This window comes from Saccoglossus kowalevskii, chromosome 13 (assembly GCF_978046115.1).
Source record: "Saccoglossus kowalevskii chromosome 13, keSacKowa6.1, whole genome shotgun sequence".
Lineage (NCBI taxonomy): Eukaryota > Metazoa > Hemichordata > Enteropneusta > Harrimaniidae > Saccoglossus > Saccoglossus kowalevskii.
The window spans coordinates 19,613,971-19,635,305 of record NC_140653.1 but is presented as its reverse complement, the minus strand read 5'-3'; the positions used below and the strand labels follow the sequence as shown (position 1 = coordinate 19,635,305).

The following is a 21,335-nucleotide window of genomic DNA, read 5'->3' as shown; positions in this document are numbered from 1 at the left end:
AAGGTTAGATTCTGTTTCATGTGTGCGTAATTAGTTTTTTTGCAAACAAATTAAAATTAGATGAGGTAGAACAATTAGATTGTCATACCGTTGGCGATCGGAGAGGTAAGGTGTGCTGGTGACGGTTTCAGAAACGGTCGATCGATCGAGGCAACTTTTGCTCCCAAGCCGTTGTAATAAACGAATGCCCCCACACAAGATGCCGTTGAGAGCAGTATACATATCCATAGTTCAAATACCGGGCACGACGGTTGTTTGCCGTCAAGTTGGCGAGGAGCTGACGGACTTGACTCCTTGACGAGATTGCTACTCCGGGATGCAACCACCAGTAAACCTGTGTTTATTTTGATAGGTATATTGTAAGTATTTATCTAGTTGTTGTCAGTGCGATATTCACATCATGCTATTAATTAGCCCTGTGTGTATTGCTGCTTGTTTTCCGAGTGATCGAATCACAGAGGGACTATGTCCGAATCGACATTCACCTCCACATGTACACAGAGCTGGGTAATACTCATTCGCTACGTAACGTTTCTCTCTATATTAATCTGAGGGCAGATTCAAGTAGGGTTCAAGGGTCTGACCAATGGAAATCGGAGGCTGACTTCCATATTGGATGTTCTGTAAAGGAGCTAATTATTCACTGGGTTTTAAAGGGGAACTAAATAGAGCCTATTTTGGTGTTTGTATTTATCAAGTTATGTATATTGATTATAAATTTGAAAAAAACAACAACAAAAAACGATTATCTTCAGAGTTATGATGATTTAAATATGAGAAACCATAAACCTGTGAAGGACCTCCGTTTGCGCCATCTTGCTATAAAAAAACGCCCTCATGAGGTATAAACAGGTAAGTTAACAAAGCATGATGACAAAATAGTATCTGATTAAATATAAGCAACTTAGGGAGCCATAGCTGGCCGGACTGGTGAATTGACTTCTAATCTAGGTTGTTTCGACTTTTACGTTAATGTTATTTTCAAGCATATCAACATACAAACATTATGGATGTGCGATTGATCGAGACAGGCATTTTGTTTTGTTTTTTGTCTAACTGTCTAATAAATGCTGTTTCCAGTACTGCACTGTGCATTCTTGAGTTCGTAGGGTGGTGGTGGAAACATTTTCATCCATGTATTCACGGGGCTGCACTGGCAAATCATGGGACAAGTGTCACAGGAACACCAAGCAGATTGTTCACAGACTTCCGTGTAATTTGAAATAAAACTTTCATCCGAACAAGGGGCATCGTCGACGATATACTCTCATCACTCACACTGGACTGATCTGAATCGTCACAGTATACCGTACTTCCTTGATCATAAGCCCGGAGGCATGAACACGTAAAGGAAAAGTAAGGGATGAGCTTGTACTCGAGGACCAACTCAGAAAAAATGATTTTGTTTTGAGGTTAAACACTGTAACCATCTTGCAAACAACAAAAAATTATCCAAAAAAAATATTTGTTCACCACGCCGAGCTCGGGAAAATAATACTTATTTTTGGGGAAAAATGGGTCATTGATTTGAACGATACTTACAATGAAGAAACAAACATGTTCATAAAAACACACACATTTTATTACAATACGATTTACATACCGTCTGAATTTACGGTGAAATAATGGGTAGGGTCTGTGAGGAAACAGTGGACGAAGGCATTTATCATTATCTTCGTTTTGGTATGTTTTCGATCGTACGCAAACTCTCGACGCAAAACAAAAACAATTTTCCACCATGAGGTTTTTCAGCACGATTTGACCTGGAACAACTTCCTTTGACATAACAGGTCATGTCTTTCATTAACCAATCAAAATGATGTGTCGTAATGATGACATTTTCCGATTATTGACGATGATTTTTTAGCGCAATGCGGAAGTGAATTACCGCAATGTTAAAATGCGATCTGTAGCACTGATTGCAACGAAAAAACGATGATTTTTTTCCCTAAAAACTGGCGATTCGCAATTTCCGAAATATAAACGACGGTTAATAGTAACCGTGGGTAAACTGATTGTGGAGGAAGAATTTAAACACCTTTCTCGGTCGCCAACATGTCTCATCATTCAAACCCTAGGCCTTTCATGATAGTCTCAAAGTAAACCATGCCCAATAACCAGGTACACGCCTTGACGATCACATTTTTGGCTTTTCGAAGGCTACTACTCAAAGAAATATGGATTACTCCAGAATTGCAACATCGATGTTCATCCTGAGTAAATGACAGAATAGAAACGATGCGAATCACGTTGTGTGCGTTCGCCATGCACTCTGAACTTGAAATTAATGCGAGTTTTCTCATAAACCTAAAAGCATGAACCAAACTAACATGCCAATCACGATTATTATGAAATGAAACACACCATTTACACGCATATCGTCGACACCCAGCAAAAACACTCTGGGCTTATAATCGTGAATACTCTCAACTCGATAAATACCAAGTAAAAACGGCTTACGATTGGGGAAGTACGGTACTTTAACGAAATTGGGCTTTCACTCTCAGAATACTGTGGTTCAAACGCATAAGGCTCTAACCCAAGTTTTAAAAAGCACATTGTGCATATAAAAGTTGAGTTTATACTAATAGTACACAATGCTTGGCAGCATGAACGGCTATGTACAATGGCGTATACGAATGCGATCAGATACTAAAACGTCATAGCTTTGAAAAGTACCCGGATGTTAAATATGTTTGTTCGTTAATTATTCCCCTCCATGAATGGCCTCCATGGCAAGCACTTCAAATGCCTATCCAAGCTACAGTTATAATTAAAACAAAATTAAACCACTGCAATATTATTTCGAATACAGTTTAGAATTTACACAACTATAAATTAAGGCGGCATTTAGGTTCGCTTTAATTTTGCTTATTTCGCTGACTGCAAAATGCGTTAAATTAAAACCCAGTAAATATGTAAAAATTAGCTTAGAACACATTATCTAAATGATAAAACTGAATTTAAAACCCACTGGATATGCCTGAAATGGTAAATCAGCGATATTTAAACCCAGTGAAAATTAATCATTTTACAGTAATCAAATGTTAAAGAAAAAAACTTTTAACTTCACTTTTTACCACTAGAGGGCACTAGCATATGTCACCGATTTGGATTTTGTTATCTCACGTGAGTGGTTGATCATTAGTAGGAGAGCGGCAACTGTGCAAAACCCCCACCACTGAAATGTAGCAATCTGATAATGATGGAAAAGTTTTGAATACAGATAAAAGTGACAAAGGGTTATATTAATTATTAATAGGCGATTCTACTCAAGACAAATTTAATGACTGAAAAAAATGACTTAAAATTGTTTTTATTTCTATAAATTTGTTATTTTTTTGCATTTTAATTCATCATGATATTTTATGTGGTGAGAATTTATTCCTCTAGGTCTCTTACCCATAAACTCTAATTCTAACCCTGTCCTTCCAGTGCCCCCTCCTCATTTTAATTGTATATGCCCTATCTTCAAGACACATTATCTGGAGTGCGATGAACACTTATATTGCTGGGCTGGGGTGTTAGGGTTAGGGTTCAGGTTAGGGAGCCTTGAAAATTGAATAATGCCAACTAAAATAAAAATAGACATAAATAAGTAAAAATAACAATAAATAAAATATGGAAATCAATACTTCAATTCTAGATTTTAGTAATTAATTAAATGTAACCACACAAAAAATTGTGATGAATTCGCTGTAGGTTTTGTCTTCTTTATATATGTATTTACATAAACATACTGATTACTATACAAGAATTAGTTTTACTGATTACTGTATGATGGTGCAACATTTGCCTGTATCACTGATATACACCGCAACGGGGTCAAAGTCTGCTTAAATATTTGTAGTTTTAATCAAAATCTTTAAATGTGGATAATATTAGTGACCCTATCATGACCTGTTTAAAAATTAACCTTGTTCTACATTGTTTGTATGTCGACGTCTATCTATACATCTAAGTTTCTTCTTTCCAAATTTAGCTGATTATGTGAATAACTTGAGGGGACATGATTTCTGGCAGCATTCATGCAATAACTAGTTTGCCATAATTTCTTTTAGTATTTGACTATCTTATTGAAACGAAAACTTGGATTTTGTAGTGATTTTCACAATAGAATAGAATAGAATAGAATAGAATAGAATAGAATAGAATAGAATAGAATAGAATAGAATAGAATAGAATAGAATAGAATAGAATAGAATAGAATAGAATAGAATAGAATAGAATAGAATAGAATAGAATAGAATAGAATAGTTCCCCAAATACTGATCCATAGTAATTATAAATGAGATCTGAAATATAAAAATTTATTATGCCAGTAATCGTATGATGAACTTTAACACTTGGTACATATACACATGCTACGTGTGTACTAAGTTTGGTTAGTAATCCTAGCTATGTAATATAATCCTATCAATTGAGCTTGTAGGTTTTCAAAAGTTTTCATGAATATATAAGGCATACAGTAACTTCCTTCCATGAATAGCATTTTCATTTTTATTAAATTTCTATGATTGACAACCACATGGTACGAATCAGATACACTACCCTGCATGTACAACAGTGGTTTATTTATAATGCTTAATGGTGTTGTTGTAATAGTGTGTTGATTTGTACGTTTACATCATTCAACATTGGCCTGTTCTGACCTAACCTTGTACAGTAACTCTGATTTCAGTAAGGTATTGAAATACTTGTTGCTATTTTCAAAAAAATATACAGTTGTCTGGAATACTAAAAAAAAGTAAAACTCAGACTATCTGAGATTTATATTCAGAGATGGAGAGAAGAACTAAATTTCAGTGAAACCAATGAAAATAGGGGAACAAAACTGAGAACATACAAACTATTCAAAGTAAGTTATAATATGGAAAATTATTTGCAAAACATTTCAAATTTCAGCCTCAGGAAAATGCTTTCAAAATTCCGTCTGAGTGACCACAACTTAGAAATAGAATTAGGTAGAAGAACAAAGCCCAAAATAGAATTAGAAAACAGACACTGTAATAAATGTAACACTAAAGCATTAGGAGATGAAAAACATTTCCTGCTATTTTGTACTGGCTAAATAGAACAAAGAAAAAAACTGTTTGATGAGTGTGCAATAAATATTTACACAATGGATGTGAATTCCATATTTAAAAAGATTATGGAGAATAATATATCCTTAGCAAAAGAGCTCAATTTTTAAAACCACAGAAAGTAATTAATTTATTTTTTCTTTTATTTTACTAACATTTTATTTCTATCTCTTATGTATTGTATGTTTTTGTATTTATGTTCCTTACCATACAAAAACCCTCTGAAGGTTTTTAGTAGTGTAATAAAGTTATTATTATTATTAATTGGTTTCGATACTGAGGTGCAGAACTGTTATTTAATTGTATTTTCCAGTTTTCAAAGAGTTCTGAGTCACAGTCATGGATGGAGTAGTATATGACTTGTGTATTGTTGGAGCTGGTCTTATCGGTTCTGCTGCAGCTAGACATGCAACTATTATATCACCAGCTGCTAAAATATGCTTAATTGGACCAAAAGAACCTAAGGTAATGCTTCATTCTGGAATTAGATTTTGATTTCCATCTGTAGGTTGACATTTGCCTTTTATTTAATATAATATTGCAGAGCTTGTGCTAGGTTTATTAACATTTCATCCTTAAGCACATGTACATGACCAAAGCAAATGCATTCTAGGCGTTTTATTTAAATTTGTCCTCCATGCATGAATATTTTACAAAAAATTTGCAGTATAATTAATCAAAATACAATTTTTTTTATTATCTGTCAGTAAGGTTATATTTTGCCAGCATTATTTGTTTGTTTGTTTGTTTGTTTGTTTGTCTGTCTGTGTCTGGAAATGTTGTAAATTAATTTTCATGACATCTCTAGGTGGTCTTTTAGACATGGACGATAGAGACACAAGTTTTTGGAAGGATTCTTCACTATTGCCAAATAACTAAAAATCAGAATAATGGATGAATTTTCATGAAATGTTTCGGAGGGGTTCCTTTTAGACAGATGTTGAGAGAGATCTGAATCCAGTTGACATGGAGACAAGAATGTGTTGAAAAAATTGTTCCAGTATTGTCAAATAATTCAACAATTGTGGACAAATTTTCATGACATTTATTAAAGGGGCTTTCCTTGAGACAGGGACCAATCAATTAGTTTTGAGGTGAGCTCTGGACACAGTTGCTCATGGAGACAGGATTTTTTGAAAAGGATTATTTATCATATCTAGACAACTAAAAAAGTTGGGGATACATTCTCATGCCCCTGAGTCAAAAACCAATTGAATATAAATATATTTTGAGAGATATCTTGATGCAGTTGCCATGGAAATAGTAATTTTGGGAGGCTATATAGGGTCATTGTAAGCTAAAGTTCTTTTCAGATATATCAGAGGTCTTTCCGATCAGAGTGCTTTTTGGACAATAATGTTACGTCTTATGATTTATTTAGTATTTATAACTTTTTTTATTGTTTTTCATGGCATACAAACTTGACAATTAATTCACTTTACATAACATAAACTAGGATAAAAAACTGATATTTTACAAACCTCCTGATTACAGTTGTTTTATTTTTGCTAATATCTGAACTTTCCACATTCTCTTTTACCACAGACTGTGGAAGAAAAGCATGGCCGAACTATTTTTGGTGCACATTATGATGAAGGTCGTATAACTCGAACATTGGATCCGAATCCTATATGGGGGGTATTAGCGAATAGGTCGATAGCTAGATATCGAGATATTGAAAAACGAACAGGTATAGTAATATCAAATTATATAGCACAACGTGAATACATGTTTAGGATGATTGGGAGAACTAGGGTGATTGACCAGAATGACAAGGGATGATGCATATATAGATATTCATGTTAATACCATGTTGATACCGAATGTAGTCATATCGTAGCGTTACTATGTTTTATACTACAGGAAATGCTATAATGATAGTGCAGCTTCCATTGCTAAAGTGAACATTTGTCCCCATATCAATAAATAAAGCTTTTAATTTTCACCATCTATTGAAACTTTCTTTACTGCCTTAAATAAATCTACCTCTACTTTACTCTTAACAGTATTGAAACTTTCTTATCATCTGCTTTAAAGTTTGCTGTGGGGAATGACTAGCTATAACAGTATCGCCAATTAACGCTGTCAAACACTTGGCCAGTGTACAATATAAAATTTCTTATCATCTGCTTTAAAGTTTGCTGTGGGGAATGACTAGCTATAACAGTATCGCCAATTAACGCTGTCAAACACTTGGCCAGTGTACAATATAAAATTTCTTATCATCTGCTTTAAAGTTTGCTGTGGGGAATGACTAGCTATAACAGTATCGCCAATTAACGCTGTCAAACACTTGGCCAGTGTACAATATAAAATTTCTTATCATCTGCTTTAAAGTTTGCTGTGGGGAAAGACTAGCTATAACAGTATCGCCAATTAACGCTGTCAAACACTTGGCCAGTGTACAATATAAACTTTCTTATCATCTGCTTTAAAGTTTGCTGTGGGGAATGACTAGCTATAACAATATCGCCAATTAACGCTGTCAAACACTTGGCCAGTGTACAATATAAACTTTCTTATCATCTGCTTTAAAGTTTGCTGTGGGGAATGACTAGCTATAACAATATCGCCAATTTACGCTGTCAAACACTTGGCCAGTGTACAATATAAAATTTTGTGAACGAGAAACAAACAATTATTGTGCATATATTTATTACATGTGATATGCAGGAGCACTTGTTCAGATGGCTTTACATGTTTATTTTATTTTGTTTGGGTAAATGTGAACATGGTATGGAATATGATTGGCTGGGTAAATGTGAATATGGTATGGAATATGATTGGCCGGGGTAACTGTGAACATGGTATGGAATATGATTGGTTGGGGTAAATATGAACATGGTATGGAATATGATTGGCTGGGTAAATGTGAACATGGTATGGAATATGATTCGCCGGGTAAATGTGAACATGGTATGGAATATAATTGGTTGGGGTAAATGTGAACATGGTATGGAATATAATTGGCTGGGGTAAATGTGAACATGGTATGGAATATAATTGGCCGGGGTAGATGTGAACATGGTATGGAATATGATTGGCCGGGGTAAATGTGAACATGGTATGGAATATAATTGGCCGGGGTAAATGTGAACATGGTATGGAATATAATTGGCCGGGTAAATATGAACCTGGTATGGAATCTGATTGGTTGGGGTAAATGTGGTGAACCAGGTATGGAATATGATTGGTTGGGGTAAATATGAACATGGTATGGAATATGATTGGCTGGGTAAATGTGAACATGGTATGGAATCTGATTCGCCGGGATAAATGTAAACATGGTATGGAATATGATTGGCCGGGTAAATGTGAACCAGGTATGAAATCTGATTGGCAGGGGTAAATGTGAACATGGTATGGAATCTGATTGGCCGGGGTAAATGTGAACATGGTATGGAATATGATTGGCTGGGTAAATGTGAACCTGGATGGAATATGATTGGTTGGGGTAAATGTGAACCTGGTATGGAATATGATTGGTCGGGGTAAATATGAACATGGTATGGAATCTGATTGGCCGGGGTAAATGTGTACATGGTATGGAATCTGATTGGCCGGGGTTAATGTGAACATGGTATGGAATATGATTGGCCGGGGTAAATATGAGCATGGTATGGAGTCTGATTGGCCAGGGTAAATATGAACATGGCATGGAATATGATTGGCCGGGGTAAATGTGAACCAGGTATGGAATATGATTGGCTTGGTAAATGTGAACTTGGATGGAATATGATTGGTTGGGGTAAATGTGAACCTGGTATGGAATATGATTGGCCGGGGTAAATAGGAACATGGTATGGAATATGATTGGCCGGGGTAAATGTGAACACTGTATGGAATATGATTGGCTGGGTAAATGTGAACCTGGTATGGAATATGATTGGCCGTGGTAAATGTGAACCTGCATGGAATATGATTGGCTGTGGTAAATGTGAACCTGCATGGAATATGATTGGCTGGGTAAATGTGAACCTGGATGGAATATGATTGGCCGGGGTAAATGTGAACACTGTATGGAATATGATTGGCTGGGTAAATGTGAACCTGGATGGAATATGATTGGTTGGGGTAATTGTGAACCTGGATGGAATATGATTGGCTGGGTAAATGTGAACCTGGATGGAATATGATTGGCTGGGTAAATGTGAACCTGGATGGATTATGATTGGCCGGGGTAAATGTGAACATGGTATGGAATATGATTGGCCATGGTAAATGTGAACCTGGATGGAATATGATTGGCTGGGTAAATGTGAACCTGGATGATATATGATTGGCCGGGGTAATTGTGAACCTGGTATGGAATTTGATTGGTCGTGGTAATTGTGAACCTGGTGTGGAATATGATTGGCCGGGGTAAATATGAGCATGGTATGGAGTCTGATTGGCCAGGGTAAATATGAACATGGCATGGAATATGATTGGCCGGGGTAAATGTGAACCAGGTATGGAATATGATTGGCTTGGTAAATGTGAACTTGGATGGAATATGATTGGTTGGGGTAAATGTGAACCTGGTATGGAATATGATTGGCCGGGGTAAATAGGAACATGGTATGGAATATGATTGGCCGGGGTAAATGTGAACACTGTATGGAATATGATTGGCTGGGTAAATGTGAACCTGGTATGGAATATGATTGGCCGTGGTAAATGTGAACCTGCATGGAATATGATTGGCTGTGGTAAATGTGAACCTGGATGGAATATGATTGGCTGGGTAAATGTGAACCTGGATGGAATATGATTGGCCGGGGTAAATGTGAACACTGTATGGAATATGATTGGCTGGGTAAATGTGAACCTGGATGGAATATGATTGGTTGGGGTAATTGTGAACCTGGATGGAATATGATTGGCTGGGTAAATGTGAACCTGGATGGAATATGATTGGCTGGGTAAATGTGAACCTGGATGGATTATGATTGGCCGGGGTAAATGTGAACATGGTATGGAATATGATTGGCCATGGTAAATGTGAACCTGGATGGAATATGATTGGCTGGGTAAATGTGAACCTGGATGATATATGATTGGCCGGGGTAATTGTGAACCTGGTATGGAATTTGATTGGTCGTGGTAATTGTGAACCTGGTGTGGAATATGATTGGCCGGGGTAATTGTATAAAAGGTGATTATTATAAATTGCACATTGCTTTATTCAGGTGTCAAGTTCTTCTCTGAGGTTGGTCACATGACAATTTGTAATAAAGAAAATGAGGATGTAATAAGGATGAAGGAAATTGCAACTGATCTTCATGTAAATTTTGATATTATGGATCATAAAGATGTCAACAAACAATTCACTTATCTGAACATTGATACGTATGATGTTGCACTTCTGCAGTCAAAAGGTGCTGGTCATGTTAGTCCTCGATCACAGCTACTAGCACAACAAACAGCTGCTCATCTCCAAGGATGTAACATCATTGATGATGTCATCGTACATGTGACTGAAACTAACCAATTAAATGGGTCTGTGATGAAGTTGACTACAGAGAAAGGGGACATTCTGTATGCTAGGAAAGTGTTGTTAGCTACTGGTGGCTTCACATCATTCAGACGACTCTTACCACCTGGCAAGGAGTTAGACGTACAGCTCAAATCTCAGACGGTTGCCTTTGCAGAGGTTACCCCAAAAGATGCTGCTCGTCTCAAAGACATGCCTTGCGTCATACGTAAGATGACACAAGGTGGAAAATACAATCTTTATATGTTACCTCCTATCAAGTATCCAGATGGTAAGTTTCATAATATTGACAGTGATTATTATATCTACTGATTAACCATGTTTATATTATTGTTTTTTGTATCGAATAGAAATCCAATACTGTCATATTTTATTAATTTCACAATTTTGTGTGTGCACCTTTTGTGTTTTGCCCAATCCCCGCATTCAAAATATCCCACCTCGGTTATACCACAGAAGTCTAGTCGTTCTGAGTGCTCCCAAGAACGTATATATATAATGGCCTAGTGAAATGCTATGTAATCACATATTTGTCACAGAATTCTGTGTCTCATTGACTTCTGATCAATACATTACTATGGAAACATTAGTGCGTAGACTGGCTCATAGCCACAACATTTCGAAACGATTCACATGGGTAAATTCACTATTCATAGTCTTGCTACCATAGACAATAACAATGATTACTTTTACAGTGTTCTTTAATAGCAACGTTACATTGTGTGGCAGATGTAATACTTACTTTCTGCATGATAGACTGTGAAAGGGGAAATTACACGTAAAAATCAGAATGGCGGTTGTTTCAAGTGTTACGCATGACGGTTTGAACTTTGTAAACCGGTCTTCGATGGAATAAAGCTTGTGTTCATTCTCTTTGTTTCATTATTTGTTTAGATTCAGTTTAGTCAGATTTCAGGTTTTATGACCGGAGTGAATGGCTATAAAGCTTTGACAGTTTTTTGCCCAATACTATTGAAAATCTGTCTCTTGTGACATCATAAACTTATTTCTGAAAATCTATGAAATTGCACTGATTTGATAGGCAAAAAACTCATTGGTGGAAAAATAATCTTGCCAAATTTTCACAACCACAAGACTCAACCACTTAATATTAAGTGTGTTTTGTAAGTTATTCTTTTTCGTCATCAAGATGTGAGAAGCTGTGAATGCAACAAATATAATATAACCTTCTATTTATCAATAATCTTTTCTTTGTAATGTCATGGATTGTTTAATTGCTCATTGCAATATATATTATATTTATCCAGGTAAATATTATCTGAAGATTGGACATGGAGAACAATTTGAGACAGAATTCACCACAGAGAAAGAAGTAGCAGACTGGTTCCGCACTGAGGGACTCAAGTCAGCACATAAACCTCTCTTAGACATGATGTTTGATATCGTCAAAGGTGGGTATTTTGAGTCAGTAGTAAATGAGTTCCCAGAGTGCATAAAGTTTATTATAGTACTGATATTGAAAAAAATATTCAAAATGAGTGATTGCTCGTCAGCGTCAAGCATTGTGTTTTATGAGTCTTAATTAACTAATCAGTGAAAGTAATGTGAACTTGATGGCACCAGTGTGCATGTTTATTATTGATCAATCATTGTGTTTAAAAGCCAAATACTATTTAAATAATAATGAAAAACTTGCCAACCCATAACGTGTGACATATATGTGCGAGATGCAATTATTCGATGGCTTACATGTACGTAGTCATCTTGTTACCCCATCCCACAAGTGTTTTCAAACCATCAAGATAGAGGTTATTGACAACTGTCCTGTCTGTGTAATAGTTATTTTCAAATTCTTTGGGAGGCCTGTGATTTAACGATTTCGTTTTGCAAATAGTGTAGTACAACTCACTACAAAAACAGAACAAATTAATCTCTCTGTATTCGCGCTATAATGTGGACATACTCCACTTAGTTTAATGCATTTGATCAGACAAATTACACTGGGCTAACCTTAGTTCATCAACATGATTGGGCTACCCAGGCAGGATGCCAAGATCACATCAGTCACGGAATCTAAAAGTGCAGTGATCAAACGTGCTTTAGCGCACAGAGCAGACTATGATGCCCTCCCAAAATTGACGGATTTCAATATTGAATCTGTTATTATTGGCAATGGACCATTTTATTTCATGTCGATTTTAGTATTTAATAGTCATCTAACAATTTATCTTCTTTTTAAATTGTTTATCCTTAATTCGTTTTCGTAAACAACATTGTATTCATATCCATTGTACGTTGCCTTGATGCTCAATAATGGGATACATTATCACGAATAATCTGCCATCATAATGTCATCATAAAATCCATTAGTATTGATAATGTTATAATATAATAAAACATAATCTGACTATGCTTTTCATTGTTTGACAAAGTCAGTAAAAACATGACAGGGACTATATCATTGACAATGACTTGTTTGTTGTTCCTTTATATGTATGCATGCACTCGTTATTGCAAGATTGCTCTACTGAAACAGCGCTGCTATTTCAACTGTTAGGTCACTTGTTGTGTCATTCAAATAGTGAGCAGATTATATTTTCGTTTTTGCCCTAATTCAATTTACTTCTGAAAACATAGATTTATGTAATATTCATCATGAATGCTGTTCTTAATGCTCTACACTCACACACATGTGTTCTGACAATAAACCAAACTGAAATTTAAAGCACCACATAAAGTGTACAGAAGCCAGCTATTGCATTAATTAATCGCATATATGTCTTGATATTGTAGGAGTGAGACCTGTGCGCACATTCGGTGATGCTTGTGTTACAACGCATACACCATCTCATCTTGTATACTGTGACATGGTAACACCGTTGCTGGGAGTAGCGGTTGGTGGAAATGGGCATGCAGCTAAATCTGCTGATGAGATTGGAAAGATGGCTGCCAGAATGGTGATTGCTGGGAAATGGGATCATGACTTGCCTGCAGATAAATTTACGGTCAAGTTCAAAAATAATGCTACTTCTAAACTATGAGGACCACCTAGACCTAACTTCAACATCTGAATTTTTAAATTAAAAAAATAATAAATTTTACATGCAAACTTTTAAAAAATAAATATTAACAAATTATTTATCCTAAACTATAAAGGCATTAGCCTGACAAATTGGTTTTGTTGGCGCCCTGGACTGCTACGAACCCCAGGGATCGCAGCAGTCCAGGGCGCCAACAAAACCAATTTGTCAGGCTATAAAGGCATGTGCACCTTTTTAAATTCAATATTACTTTTTTTTAATGGATTGAAATATTTAATGATCTATTGGTACACAATTATATGATTTATGTAGCCAATTTATAAAACATTGGAAATTGTAATGTTGTTTTTATTAATGAAATTAAAATATTGTTGAAGCGTATGTCACTTAGTGTGTGGGTTGAACATGAGTATATTGATGTGTACAAACACGTGAACAAGTCCAATTCATATGTTGGTTAACTAACACATTAGATCACACTTTATTAATCTTTCACCTACAGGTACTGAAACTAGTTTAGTGCCTGACATATCTAGCTTATAATATGCTAGAATTCACTACGTTCAATTACCCATCATAAACTCTGGTTAGTCAAAATGACTATTTTGAACTATAGGCATTAATCTGTGATTCAGCCAATGACGGAGAAAGAAATCTAGGTCAGGGGGAGCCTCATGACCTTATAGATTTTCATGGCCCATGCCATCTTGCCTTGCCTTCTGTTCTTTGTTGCACTGAGTGTGCATCGTAGCAAAAACAGTGCGATTCAGTCTCCAGTTTTTCGAATAAGCTGTTAACCGTTGCTAACAGTAAGCTGGTAGTACAAGTTTTTCCTATTTTGGGGCCTGTGTCTTTTTTTTTGTGTGCACTGCTTACAAAAAAGAAATCGACTATAAAAACTCGCCAAATTAACAAACTGGTTATTTGATTGCTAACAGATTAAACAGAATTGTTTTCGATAAAACTCCTACTCCGGTTCTCCTTTTACTTAAAAACAGCAGGGTGGTACAACTTTTAGTAAAACATGCTGACGCAGGTATGTTGCTGTGAAGAGTGTGGATGATATAATGATATATTATGAAAACTATTAAAAGAGGTGAAAAATTTAAATAATTAGTCACAATAGTGCCCAGTGCGCGTGTTTTCCCATATCATCGCCCAATTACACTACCTTGTATGCAAAAGCTTGCAAATCAGTATATAAAAACATTCAGCTGGAAATCCATACAGTGAGACGGTCGACTTCGCACACCAAGGTTAATTAATCGGGTGTCACCTGATCTTTGCAAGTCAAGGTTAAATAGTTCAACCGTCTTCTCATCATCGTTTGCATGGATTGCCATGAATGGTGCGCTTCAGCAAAACTGTGTCAATTTGGCAATGTGAAACGTCATGTATGCATTTTTATTTCTTAGTCAGTTACTGCACATATATGTGTTGAGCTACTCATCCTTGGTTATTTCACAAAGTTACCTGTGTCGCTGGGGGAAATAAAAGTAGGATACTATAGTACAAATACAAAAACAGTTATCTTGTCGGTTAATGGAATACAGGGATCTTCCCTAATTTATTATGTATGCGCAAATGCAACAAGTGAACTAACAGAAACTCGCAGACCAATAAGATAAGGTCTTTTAGTGTCACTGGAGTTTACAGCCTAACAATATGCAATGCATTATGTGATTTACCCTCTTATTGAATATAATTGCAGAAGCCATTGACTGTCATCAATTTCCACATCCAATGCACACTTCCTTAGGCAATCCCCTATTTTAGTGAATTTATTTATTGTAATTTTATGTGTTTTGTTTTGTCAGTATTTTGAGTGCCAGGGGCTTTAACTCGATATTTTGGTGTATGTGCATTTAATTTCCAGTACTATTGTCTTGTCTACCCCATTCTCGAAGTGAAAGAACCCCCCTGTCCAGTGCGAGTTCTGTGGGTGGCCCCCTCAATTACAATAAGCAGGCCTTACACTGTGACACCCAGAGTTGACAAAACTGCTGAGTGTATTCATGGGAACGTGAATCAGGGATATGTTACTTTGATTTACCTGAGGTTCTACACTTGGTAAAGGTGTCGAAATAGAAACAGCCTTGATAATACATTGGGCTACGTTTCTGATTGGAATGATAAATGCCAACCACGCAATCGATGGACGTGATCCCCTTTGTGCAATAGTTGAATGAAATATGTATATAGTTAAAAGCACGTGTATGTGACTGGCATATTCTTATTTAAATGTTAACTTTTTTTGATTGTTTAAGTTCTCTGAAATCCATCAAAGAAGTTCATTCTAAACTCGACAGTCTGTTGAGCATTGTTTGGTATTTCCACTAGGATAGTGTGGGCAATAGCATCTGTTTATTAACCTCCTTATTTAGTTATTGTATTACTGAATTATTGATTTGGAAATCATTATAGAGAACGAATATATATATATGTAAATATACGCCAATCCAAAGATTTAGTCTGTACAGATTTGCATTCATTCAAAAGCTGCCATCTGACTTTGGAAAAAACATGGTACTGTACAATGACCTCTTTTTACAGTTTTATGGGAGGGACTATTGTCCCCATTCATCGCAACAAAATATTATGTCATCTCGGGCTCTGAAGAAAAGTCCATGGTATTTCTGAACTGAGAACTTAATTACTTTGAACAATGTTCACCGATGAATCAAAAGTTAGAAAATTTCACAGCTTCTGCCAAGAAAGGTACGAACAGCGTCCGGATAACTTTCGGAAATTCCGTCGCGTTTCGGAAAGATTTAATTTTCATAACTTTTGAATATTTATTCATACTTTTAGGCTAGTGAGGAGGTTATAATAATTTTTCATTTCACTTTAACTCTGTTTTTTTCACCCCTCAGAACCCTTTGAAAAGTCACTTCTGGCCATTGTAATGGCCACTATTTTTTTAATGGCCAGAATACCAACCAGAAATTTTTTAATGGTCAAAATATTGGCCAGTATTTTCAAACTGGTAGTTATAATGACCACTATTTTTACACTGGTCAGAATAATAGTAATTTTTTATTTAATGATGGAGTGGGTGACAATCTATTTTTTTAATGGGTATTATAATGATCATTTTATTTTTCATTACATGAATAAAATGGTCATTTTTTTTTTCATGTCACAGATATACCCGATAATGGCACATGGGGATTGACAGCTCTCCTCTTTTTCCTCACTCGCTTCAGTTTGCTTTAATTTTAAGCCAGTACAATTGTAGGTAAACGTAAAATACAAGATTTTGAAAAATTTGAAATATGGAATTATATATCTTGAAAAAATATGACGTTTTGGGTTAATTTGTTTTTAAAATCACAACAAATCATGCACTTGATACTGTTGACTTAATAATATATAGTATAATGCAATAGGTTATTGAACATAGAAGATGACCCGTTTTCAAAATTCGGTCTAGACCCTTATCACGGGTGCTAATGAAGTGTGTGCAAACATTGAGCCCAGGCTAATCACCCAAAATACCATTGTACTTGATGTCCATTTGAAAATTTAACTATTATATTCATAACTATTCTTATTCATAACTATACTAAACTTGACAATCAATACAAGCACATTCTGTGACATTATTCTTGAGATAAAAATGGACTGACAATGAGACTCTGTACTACATCCTGTTCTTATAAAGGCAATATCCAGGATTTTAATACCTTGAACAAACAAACAAGACATTCACTACTAAATCTTTGAAAAGTGTGCAACCCCAAAAATATTCAGCAACTGACTTTCCACCAAAAAAAGTCACATAAACAGCTGGTTACTCCAAAAAGTCACAGGGAGTTACTCCAAAAAGTCACATAAACAGCGAGTTATTAATCCGAAAAAGAGCCTGTCTTTATGAGTGGGGTTAAGCTCAAACATAAACAAAATTCCCATTTTAATAATGACAACAAACTAAAGTTTAGTCTTCAAATACACCCAAACTATAACATTTTAAATTGAAATACTTAACCAGTAACTTTTCATAACATGTGTTATAAACTGTAGAAGTTTATGTTGAAGGGTTGATGGAAGGTGATTTTAAAGTGGCTAAGACACAGTCAACTAAAAAATACCCATGATGCTCTGCTTTATTTTTATATTTTGCTATTTTCTCTATTAAGAATGGTTTAATGTGATATGAAAATTATCTGTGAAAATATTCCACGACTACTGCATGTGTACAAAACAGTGTTGGGTGGTTCAGTAAGTTATATGGGGGGGGGTCTAGCATAGAGCTCCATGTGTGTAGCTAGCTGACTTGGCAGTGAATGGCATGTTTGTTTGTTCACGGTATTATAATGCTGGACAATAGTAGTGTTCATGCTACATGAAGTACTGGCTAAGATTTTAGCTGATGTTTGCATTTTGACTAGACCCAATTGCATCCATGCATTGGGAGGGCCAGTCCTTAGCACGGGCTAAGGGGCACTGTTTACGAACGCAAAATTTCTGCTGCTGACATGTTTCATTCTAATTTATGAAGCGAAGTGCACTGGAACACGAGCGTAGACAGACCGACTTATTTGGATGCACAGGAACAGTATATAACGGTGTTACAGAATGCAGAGTTTTATTAGTGCATGTCGTAGACAGCGAACCAAATTGGCGTTGTTGTATGCTCTACTACAGCGACCCAATCAGTGTGGAAGCGTGTACGGAGTAATTAATGACTGGTGGGATACTAGTAGACGACTTCCCCAGAAGTCGAAGATATGGTGTTTCGCATGCGCACGCATGCCGTTTTGGAGTGTAACGTAAATTGCACATGTGATATTGCTTTTGAGTGTACCAATCAACATCACAAAAATTCCCTTCTAACAACTATCAGCAAACTAGTATCGGAAGCACCACAATGGTTTAAAAAAAAACAATTGAAAAAACTGGTGATGATATTAATAAAAAAAAATAAGCATTATAAATCAATAAAACATGGAAAAGGAATGAAAAAAAAATATTAAGGGAGAAAAATATATGGTGGTTGTTTTCGATAATTTGTGGTTGGTTTATTTCGGTTAACAGTGTAGTTATGGAACTGTACCATTGCTGTTTAATTGTTTGTTCATAATTGCTGCCTCCCTTGGGAAACAAGTTTGGGTGTTCTTAGCCAGTACAGAGACCCTCAACACTACTGTGGCCTGTGCTATAACTGTTGGGCCCTCCTGTGAGTGAACACAATTGGGTATAGCTGATATGCAAACATTTGGGATTAGCTTATATCTTAGCCTGTACTTGGTCAAAGTCCTTCTAAGGACTGTGACTTGGTGTAGCCTGAAACCAGACTACTGTGGATTAGTGATGTTTTGTAATGGATTACCTCCCTGATGAGTACATTTAAATAACAATGGAAACTAGCATATCACTGGCAACACATATAAGGATTTTGGCAAATTTTCACAGTTTTGTATGAAACTATTTTCACAACAACATTAATGTTTTACAATAAATTATATCAAACATATGTATAATTTAGTAGTATTAAAACTTTTTAAGTTTTTTTGAATTAAGAATGCACCAATCTTACTAGGAATCTATTCAAATCTAACCCTTAGTGTGCAGATTTAATAATGGCTCATCAAAGGTATTGAATTACTGAACACACATCTTTGCATAGTTTCCAAAACTAAAATATTATTTCATGCTCTGCCCCCTCTCATGTAACAGTTTGTTAAGAATACGTACAAAATCATTTTAAAAATGCGACTGGAATGTCCAGGCCCAAACTTCTGCTGCTGCAACATCCGACCATTCCTGCATGTACATGCAATTGTTTCTCTGAGATTCTGCATGAAACCAGTTTATTTTTTGAACTGAATAACAGATTCCTAGAAGTTTATTTTGACATTTCCAAATAACACTATATATAATTTAACAATTTCAGGAATAGATTAGATTGCTTGCTATTCCATTAGAAACTCTGACTTCCAAGTGTGATTTTCAACAAGCGTTCATATGTTTAGCTAACCAAAGGGAAACAAAAGCATAGTGACAGGAAGTCAACACAGCAGAAAGTATGACAAAGGCTTACACTTCAAAAATGACTGGAAAGTAAATAATTTATAACCAAAGACCATCTATGCATAAAGAACTAAAGATCTGGGAGGTACAGCTTTGCAAAGTAAAAATGTCATATGGGGGGAGGGGGGGTTAAAACATTGCTTCAAACACAGTCCCTCTATCACTGTGCTTCAAAACATCATCTTAATTATTCAGCTCAGTGTACAAACACATAAAGTACAGAAATTGGATAATTAATGAAAACATTAGACAAAACAAGAATATGTAAGCAATATTTTGTTTTGTTTTTGAAAAATCATGATGTAGTGCACAGCCATACAGACTGTTTTAGTGGATAATAATATTTAGGTTTGCAATGTCATACTCCTCCAGATATTCATCAAGTTTTCTTGAGAGGCGATTAGCTTAAGGAGGGGGCTGTGCAAAATGTTTTTTTCTCCACTTTGTTTTTGTGCTATTCTTTTTCTAGTGTAAAATATTTTTTCTCAAAGATGTAGGCGTGTCAAATTTGTTCATGTTTTTGATCTCTACAGGATTTTTTCAATAATATTTTCCTGTTAATTATTATTAAGAAGATGAAAGATTGTGGAGTGAGTGTGGGTGTGTACAAAAGGGGTCAGCAAGAAGAACTATATAAGATAGCTGAAAATCATGAAATACCAGTTGAAAGATGTCACTTTTATTTGAGGGAAAACATAAAAAAAGGAATGTACAGTAACTCTACACACTTGGAACTTTCAAAATCTGTGTGCAAATGTAAAACTGATAAACATGCAAATGCTAAACCATTGCATCCATCAATACTGGTTAAACTTTTTTTTCCCCTTAACGTCCATAAATTCTGGTTCTTCAACTTCTTACGTTCCATTTATATAGTATTTCCTTTTTTTAAATTGTCATTATCTGCAAAAAATAATTCAGATTGCTATTAGCTTACAATGACCAGTTTTTAATTAAGACACTTTGTAATCAATTTTGTAAACAAAAATTTGTGATGTCTGTGTATTCTGGCATATTTCTGTCCTCACTAATAACAATGTGGATAAAATGACATCTTGTGATATGTCAATTTTTCCCCTATGCAACTCAGATATACTTCCAAAAAGATGATACCCGGTACATTCTGATTGAAAAAATATAAATATCAAATAAAACAGAATAACATCAAATTGTTTCCTAACCGAATATATTAAGGGGTTGTGCCATATATACACCATGGAAGGTACTAACGGAAGGAGCCACGATGCCAATCAAGTGGCCACTTAAGCCTCTTAACTGGCTTATTTCCTTTTGTTTCAACCCAAATTAATCCTGATAAGGCCATTGTCTAGCTCATCTTTGATGTCCATGATAGTTTGCGATTGTTTACACAAGTAACGAGTTAGCGGAGTATGATACAACCCCGCCATTTTTTTAATGTGACTATAAAATATATGCGCATTATGAAATTACGGTCATCACACATGCGCACTGGGTTTGTTTAGGTGTAAAAGGTCAAAATACGTATTTCACAACTGGAAATTCAACTGATGAAGGTTTGACTTCACAAATTTCCCATGTTTTAAATATTAGCAACTGTAACTAGAACAAGATTTCGAGTGCATACAACAACAATTCCTAAGGACTCCTAAACAATATTATCACAGAGAAAGTGTCTAGGCATGCTCTTCTTTCGATACTATCTTTTCTGTTGGTGTTCGCCGATGTCCGGTGGTCAAAAATGTCGACAGTTTCGGGCGC

At 35.6% G+C, this 21,335-nt stretch overlaps 1 protein-coding gene and 1 long non-coding RNA gene across 2 annotated transcripts; one reads left to right on the top strand and one right to left on the bottom strand.

Annotated features, from left to right (window-relative positions):
- The first annotated feature begins 233 nt into the window (after positions 1–233).
- On the top strand, positions 234–13,671 carry LOC100372742 (uncharacterized). The gene is made up of 6 exons (XM_078014144.2): positions 234–359; positions 5,398–5,549; positions 6,630–6,774; positions 10,256–10,831; positions 11,829–11,972; positions 13,315–13,671. The coding sequence occupies exons 2-6, from the start codon at positions 5,424–5,426 to the stop codon at positions 13,560–13,562; spliced, it is 1,239 nt and encodes a 412-aa protein (XP_077870270.1). The 5' UTR covers positions 234–359; positions 5,398–5,423; the 3' UTR covers positions 13,563–13,671.
- Positions 13,672–20,258: 6,587 nt separating this feature from the next.
- LOC146735054 (uncharacterized) lies at positions 20,259–20,813 on the bottom strand. The gene is made up of 2 exons (XR_014931315.1): positions 20,777–20,813; positions 20,259–20,498 (listed from the first exon to the last, which is right to left on the bottom strand). It is a non-coding gene; the product is annotated as an uncharacterized LOC146735054 (long non-coding RNA).
- Between the last annotated feature and the right edge of the window lie 522 nt (positions 20,814–21,335).

Coding starts and splice junctions, on each gene's coding strand:
- LOC100372742 (XM_078014144.2), top strand. CDS start 5,424: ATGGATGGAGTAGTATATGACTTGTGTATTGTTGGAGCTGGTCTTATC. Junction 10,832..11,828: donor TCCTATCAAGTATCCAGATG/GTAAGTTTCATA, acceptor ATATTTATCCAG/GTAAATATTATCTGAAGATT. Junction 11,973..13,314: donor GATGTTTGATATCGTCAAAG/GTGGGTATTTTG, acceptor TTGATATTGTAG/GAGTGAGACCTGTGCGCACA.